At 39.8% G+C, this 7,500-nt stretch overlaps 1 protein-coding gene across 1 annotated transcript in view; it reads left to right on the top strand.

The window, feature by feature from the left end:
* The window catches only part of LOC137967299 (neuropeptide FF receptor 2-like), a 16,781-nt gene that overhangs the window by 8,417 nt on the left and 864 nt on the right, over nt 1–7,500 (top strand). Inside the window, exon 5 of the mRNA XM_068813819.1 lies at nt 6,235–7,500. This exon is cut by the window's right edge and continues 864 nt beyond it. Within this exon, the coding sequence (XP_068669920.1) occupies nt 6,235–6,597 (363 nt within the window). The 3' untranslated portion in view covers nt 6,598–7,500. The remainder of the gene's footprint in view (nt 1–6,234) is intronic.

The raw sequence follows: 7,500 nt of genomic DNA, 5'->3' as shown, positions 1-7,500 counted from the left end.
TTATTCAAGTAATTTTCGATTTCCTAGCCGCTTACTCTATTAACTTAGAGAACGAATTGACTAAGATTTTACAAGATAAGAAGGTTGTAAGCAAAACCCTAGAAAAGTCACAGAAATGGATAATTTCTCAAAATTGTGAAATCGTAAAAAGATTCACATTATAAAGAGTCGCTCGTTTCTAGAGTTTTTGTTTCTTGTTTTTCTTAGAAAGTGATATTTCTTTGTTCGCTGAGCTACTGGCAGTAAAGAAACAGGAGAGCTACGCTTCCACCATCGCATGGATCAGGACTCGAGTCTCATTTGCCATTTTGAGGTCTGCATTGGTTTGCCTTCGAGGCTCGCGCACTAGGAGGGGAACTACTGCAAATATACAGGAGACTGATCTAGAACTAGAAGTCTCGGTCACATGTAGATAGTTTATTCTCCTGTAAATTTTGACACTGAGCTTATAACAAGGAGCATTTTATATTTATTTACAAGTTCTTTCCTTTATTTATCAGTTTATTATAATAAAAAGAGTTAGTATATTTTCCTGAAGTTTTTTTAAAAAGAAGATTGAGCATAAAGACAGCATGTACATATATCTTTTTTAAATTACGGTAAGCTACTTTAAATGCGATCAATTATTTTTTCTTTTTAAAACTAATTTTGTATTGAAGAGTTTATGGTCAATTTATGATAATGATAATGATAATGATAATGATAATGATAATGATAATGATAATGATAATGATAATGATAATGATAATGATAATGATAATGATAATGATAATGATAATGATAATGATAATGATAATGATAATGATAATAATAATATGGGCTCTGGGGTAGGACAGGCTAGCTTGAGCCTTAGCCTATCTCGGGAATGTGGACGCTCCTGCCCACCAGAGTCTCGGGTAACACCTTTGGCAAGTGTTAGTAACCCCTAAGGCACCCTAGTTAGGGTAACAACAAAGGGGCAGGAAGGACTCCTAGCCTTGGATGGCAACCCTCCTAGGAGAAGGGAACTCCGAGAAATTATCCTCCCTAGCTAGTTGGTGAATTAGCAACTCTTCCAAAATGAAGATGAATCATGAAGATAGAAACATAAACGGCGTAAATGAGACCTAAGCTCCAAGTGAAGGTGTCACGCCCGGCAGGGTGTCTGGGGAACAGCAGCCAGCACCAGGTCGTTACCCAGCTACTGCTAGAACAAAATGGACCAAGGCAGTAAACAAACTTGTCAGGAAGTGCTACATTATGAGTAATCCTGGTATCAGAGGATACCGAAAACGAATGATTAGCAAGTAGAAAGAAAACGGCGGATTTGAGAACAGCGAGCAGAGGTAAGCTGATCAAAAAAGAGCAATTAAAATAAATGGGTGGTTGACGGAAATGGAGATTGAAGAGATGAAAAGGGAAGCGTTGGTTAACACTGAAGATGAGGATGAAGATGAAGCGCTTGGACTGTCTGGTGTGACGGTAGAGCGTCAGACAAATGCTGACAGTGGTGAGCAAGATGCATTTGACAATAAAACTGATAATGTGACAGCAGATGTACAGACCGAACAACAAAGGGAAAAAAAATATTGAGGGGCTTTCTGATGAAGAAAAGGACATTTACAGGAGAATTATGGAAGTAATCAATAGTCAGGAAAGAACAGGCTTACCATCATTGCGAAATGCAAATAGGAAGAAACTGAAAGAAGAAGTTAAGAAGGTAAATGGGGTACTGGAAAAAGTTGATGTAGAGGATGTAACTGTTACTAACATGCTCATCTATGCTGGAGCAGTGGTTGTTACAGAAAGATTAGGACTGAAGACTGGGAAAAGGTCTGTGGACTGGGAAAAGGTCCGTGGACTGGGAAAAGGACTGTGGAAACGAAGGCTGGAGTCTCAAATCAAAGACATGAGAGCTGACCTAAGCAGAGTGGAGTCACTCTTAAGAGGGAAAATAGTTAAAGAACACCACAGGTGGCAACTAGAACAGAAGTATAAGATTGCAAAGAATGGCCTCAAGCATGTCCATGAAGATCTCAAACAACGACTCATTGCCAAGTCTAAGAAGCTGCAGAGATATAAGAACAGGAATAAGCAGTTTGTACAAAACAGAATGTTCGAAACGAACCAAAGAAGATTATACGAAGAGATCGACGGTAACAGTAACAGTTCCCAGCTGACACCTGAGCCTGAGGAGGCCAAGCAATATTGGGATGGCATTTGGGGAGAAGAAACCACATATGAGAAGGAAGCAGAGTGGCTACAGAGGTTGAGGGAGGAGATAGAGCCCCTTCAGCAAGACAATATATGTATCAGTGTGGAGACAGTGACGCAATTCCTGAAGAAAGTACCAAACTGGAAAGCACCAGGGCCTGACCTAGTGCAGGGTTTTTGGTTGAAGAATTTCACATCCCTACATACGTGTATTGCAAACAACCTTTAGTCATGTTTAGATACTGGCATTGTCCCTGACTGGATGACAAAAGGCAGAATGATACTCTTCATGAAAGACCCAGAAAAAGGTGCAGCAGCAGGAAACTACCGCCTGATAACCTGTCTACCAGTAATGTGGAAAATGCTTACTGGGATAATATCTGACAAGCTGTATGAATTACTTGACACAGGAAATATTCTACCTGATGAACAAAAAGGCTGCAGGAAAGGGGCTCAAGGGACCAACGACCAACTGTTCATTGATAAAATGATCTTGAAAGAGAGCAAAGCGAGGAAGAAGAATCTTGCCTTAGGATGGATCGATTATAAGAAGGCCTATGATATGATACCCCACGCATGGATTCTAGAATGCCTTGGCCTTGTGGGAATAGCCCAAAATATTAAGAACCTGTTAACCAACTCTACGAATGGTTGGAAGACAGAACTTACATCAAATAGACAGAGCCTTGGAAGTGTGGACATAAAAAGAGGTATCTTTCAAGGGGATTTCTTGTCTCCACTACTGTTCGTGATAACAATAATCCCTCTCACCCTCATCCTCAGAAAGTGTGAAGCAGGATACTCTTACGGAAATAATATAAAAATCAACCATCTCCTGTTTATGGATGATTTGAAGTTATATGCGAAAACTTCGAACCAACTAGATTCGCTAATACAGACTGTGAGAGTATTTAGTAGCGACATTGGGATGAAATTTGGAATTGAGAAGTGCGCAGTACTGAAAATAAAGAGAGGTAAGATGACACAGTCAGAGGGCATCACACTACCTGATGACACAAACATAAGATCGTTAAAAGAAGGTGAAGGGTACAAGTACTTAGAGTACTGGAAGCTGATGTAATGTTACACAGACAGATGAAAGAAAAGATCAAGAAAGAATATCTACGGCGCGTCAGGAAAGTTGCACAGACCAAATTAAATGGGGGAAATTTGATCCAGGCAATAAATACGTGGGCAGTGTCATTCATTAGATTTGCTGGGGGGATAATTGAATGGACGAAACAAGAGTTAAAGGAGCTAGACCGCAGAACAAGAATATTACTAACAATCAACGGAGGCCTGCACCCAAGAGACTGTGTTGCAAGAATCTACGTCCCAAGGAAGCACGGTGGTAGAGGACTCGTATAAGTAGAGGACTGTATAAACCAAGCAATGGTATCATTGGAAACATATGTCCAATCGAGTGAAGAAGAACTGTTGAAAGCAGTTAGGGCAGAGGTTACTGGAAGGCAGGAAACGGCAACCAGTTTTAAAGTAAGAAGAAGGGCTGAAAACACACAAGAATGCCACTACATGGACAATTTGTAAGAGAGACTGAAGACCAGAGTAATGAGAAAACATGGAGCTGGCTGAAGCAAGGAAGTCTTAAGAGAGAGACAGAAGCACTAATAATTGCTGCACAAGATCAAGCATTACGGACAAATTATATTAAAGCAACCATTGACAAATCCCAGATAGATGCTAAATGTAGAATGTGCAGAGACAAAAATGAAACTGTTAGTCACATCGTCAGCGGTTGTTCAAAATTGGCACAGAAAGAATACAAGAAAAGACATGATAATGTGGCCAGGGCAATTCACTGGGATCTGTCGGGAAAATGCGGGTTCCACCGGAATGATAAATGGTACAATCACGTCCCTGAGAGGGTACAGGAAAATGAGAACTACAAACGCCTATGGGACTTCAGCGTACGAACAGACCATAACATCGAGGCTAGGAGGCCAGACCTAGTGCTTGTTGACAAAGGCAAGAAAAGCTGTCATATAATAGACGTGGCAATTCCAGAAGACAGTGGAGCAAAAGAAAAGGAGACCAAGAAGGTTGAAAAGTATCAAAAGATTGGCAAATTGCGTAGAGAAGCCTGAAAAATTCAGGACTTCAACGGGGTTGAAGTCCTGAATTTTTCAGGCTTCTCTACGCAATTGCAAAAATTGCTCTCATAACTGCGAAGATCATAGCTTCACTTGATTTCATATCCGCAGTTCACATATGAATCGTTTCAAATACCATTTCATCATTAATTAAGTAGTGTTCATATACGGCTTACATATTTACTGGTTTCTCAGTAGTTCACAATATGGCCCTCAAATCAACTGAAGTAAGACAAATCAAATCAAAGGTTGAGGGGGAGAACCAATAAACTCAACTTACATGTGGCGTCGAATCCGGGAATGGATCCTAGGTCACACCGGTGGAAGGCGAGTGCTCTTAAGGTTACTTCCCACCTTCAGATGCCAAAAAAATCTTTTTTTTTTTGAATTTGACAAAATTTAAGTCAGTCATTTTATCTAGCGTTTACAAAAGGAAAATGTTAAAAATATGAAAAAGCGGCCGAGTTATTCGGAAAAAACTTATTTTCAAATAAAGTTAATAAACTACGAAGGTGTCATAATCTTGTCAACGGGCGAAACCCCTTGGGGAAATTTTTCGCGGCAAAAGCTCATGGCTCGTATTCATGTTATTTGCATATTTTTATTTACATCACGTACTTGACAAAATTCCCATGTGGAAGCTCTTCACGCTAATTACTTTTATAGAAAAATCAAAAGCAGAAAAATGTCCTTAGGTAAAGAAAAGAAAAAAAAAAACCCGGCCCAAAGACGGAAGAAATATGTCCATTTTGCCAAAGAAAGATCTAACCTAAATTTTTTGCCTGTGATAAAACCTAAATTTGTCATACATAAGGTTAAAACGAGGTTCCTTTATAATACATTTGCTAGCCTTGATACAAAAACATAAGCAATCGCCTCGAAGCGTATTTTCAAATAATGAAATCATGAAACCTACCCAGTGGAACTCATTTCAGCAATAAGGGCATTTCTTAAGCTGTCCGTCCATTCGTTACTAGTAACATTTTGTTTTTCAGCGGCACGTTTTCCGCCTTTGGCCTTTTTGGCACAGGTTTTGCCTTTGCCTTTGGTGTCTTTGCCCATTCTTGTATTGCGTCTACCTCCTGAATTTCACTCGACTGAGCGATATAAAAAACGTGTTGCAATGCGATGCTTTTCCCGGGAAATCTTGATCTATTGTCACGGACGCTAGGAGGTCCCGTTGTTCCATTTGGTTTGCGGTTTTATCAGGCGAGATAATCTCCAGGCGTGGGGCGAGTTGTTTACGAACCTTTACAAGCGAAAATCTCGCATATGATTTTGGGAGGAATACATCCACTTTGACCGAATTCATAGGGTATGCAGATTCGGCGGATTGTCGTGAAATTTCGCCAGAACATTCCAGAGATAATGACAAACGAAAGTGTGTCGGGAAATTTTGATGTTTAACATATTTTTCGCGTGGCGTCCATTTACGCAACACGTCTAGCACATTTTTAGCTAGTCCAACTTTAGATGTGGATATCTAGACATTTTTGTTGATTGATGCCTTGCGAATAAGAGTGTGCAGCCATTTTGCTCGTACTTTGGAATCCGACACTGGCTTCTGACACTTCCTGAAAGAAAACTTCGCTAAAATTGTATTTTTTTCGTCAAGTACATTTATTAAGCTTTCTAATGATATATAGTTTGTTGGGGTTTTATTTAAACTGGCGCGCGTACAGTGTTTTTACCGAAGGGCACCCGCGAAGGTGGGAAGTAACCTTAAGGTGACTTTAACCGATGAACTGTGTGTTACTGGTACCGGTGCTTTGCACACCTGTATCGCAGCAACTTAAAATACACTTAAACAGAGTTACATTGGATGCTACTGTTCCTTCTGTGAAACGTTGATGGCTCCAAGTTCTTCACTTAAAAAAGAAAGGCATCCAAATCACGCATAGTATAACTAAGTGTTTTTTTTTTTTGTCAGGGTGTGCTGAAAGTAAGGAAGCGGGTGACGTTGATGGTTTTAATTATCAGCTTCATGTTTGAAATCAGCTGGATCACAGACGTAGCATTGCACATCATTGTGAAAGATTTGAAGAGTCCTGAGATTTCCATTGCTCACGTTTTTATCATGTTTAATTCAGCTGTCAATCCGTTTGTGTACGCTCTTCTAAGCCAGCGATTCCGAGAAAAGATGAAAGGGATGATATTCTGCCGTTCACATCCACCCAATGAGAGTATCAGTCCTACTGTGTCACATTCATCAAGAGTTTTCCAACAGTTGGCGCTGTCCTATCAACATAAAAGCCCTTCTGAATGTGGAGATGAAGTATATGACAAGAAGTAACTGAAATGAATGTGACCGTATAAGTACATGACATCAGTGTAGATGTTCTATATCTCGACCGATCCTGATGCGGTCATTTTATCACATTAACAGGCTTGACTCCTGCCCTTGCGTGGCGCATTATGCTGATCGGGAGAACCACTTGTCAGTTCAACTTACATTGCATAATAGGAAATGTGGAGCGGGCACAGGTGTCCAGAGTAATTAAAAGGACCCAATAAATTCATAAAGAAGGTCTACAATAATTAAGTGGGGATGCACGTTCAATCGAATTGCTTATAACAGTTTACACATTATCAGTTGATATTTATACATTTATCTCATCACGTCTGACGGTTGAGAAATTTGGATCACAGGCCCAAAAAGTTTAAGTTGAATGTGTTTTAGAAATATTCATCGACTAATTTTGAATGTGTTGCTAATGCTACGTTGTAAAGAAGTCGCAAGGAAGTTTCTTAAACCAACACAACTTGGTGAATCAATATTAGATGTTAATTACATATCTGATTACCGAAACGTTACACTATTTCAGCTGCTCAAATGGCCGATGAAATAAATCTCAAAAAGGAAATCGACATTCCAAAACACCATTTACCTTCCTGTAGCATCTTCCCTGGTCTCATAAAATCTATTTCATTTCCACAATTAGGCTTCAATATTTGAGCAGAGTTCAGATTGTGTTTTGGAAATCAAACGCGAAACGCTCTTTTGTCGCTTTAAGACCTTCAATCCTCCTTTTCCACTGCTGATTAATCTTTAGGGCTACATCTTTCTGTTTTGAGCTCTGTAGAGGTTCACCCCTATTCTACGAGAAGGAAAATATGTCTTGAAAAATTAGGACTGATGCGCTAGTGACGGCATTTCCTTCTTTCCACAATCTCGGAAAGTTAGATCGCACTTCAG

This window comes from Montipora foliosa, chromosome 8, assembly GCF_036669935.1.
Source record: "Montipora foliosa isolate CH-2021 chromosome 8, ASM3666993v2, whole genome shotgun sequence".
Taxonomy (NCBI): Eukaryota; Metazoa; Cnidaria; class Anthozoa; order Scleractinia; family Acroporidae; genus Montipora; species Montipora foliosa.
Note: the sequence above shows the minus strand (reverse complement) of the source record. Positions and strands in the feature narration are given on the sequence as shown.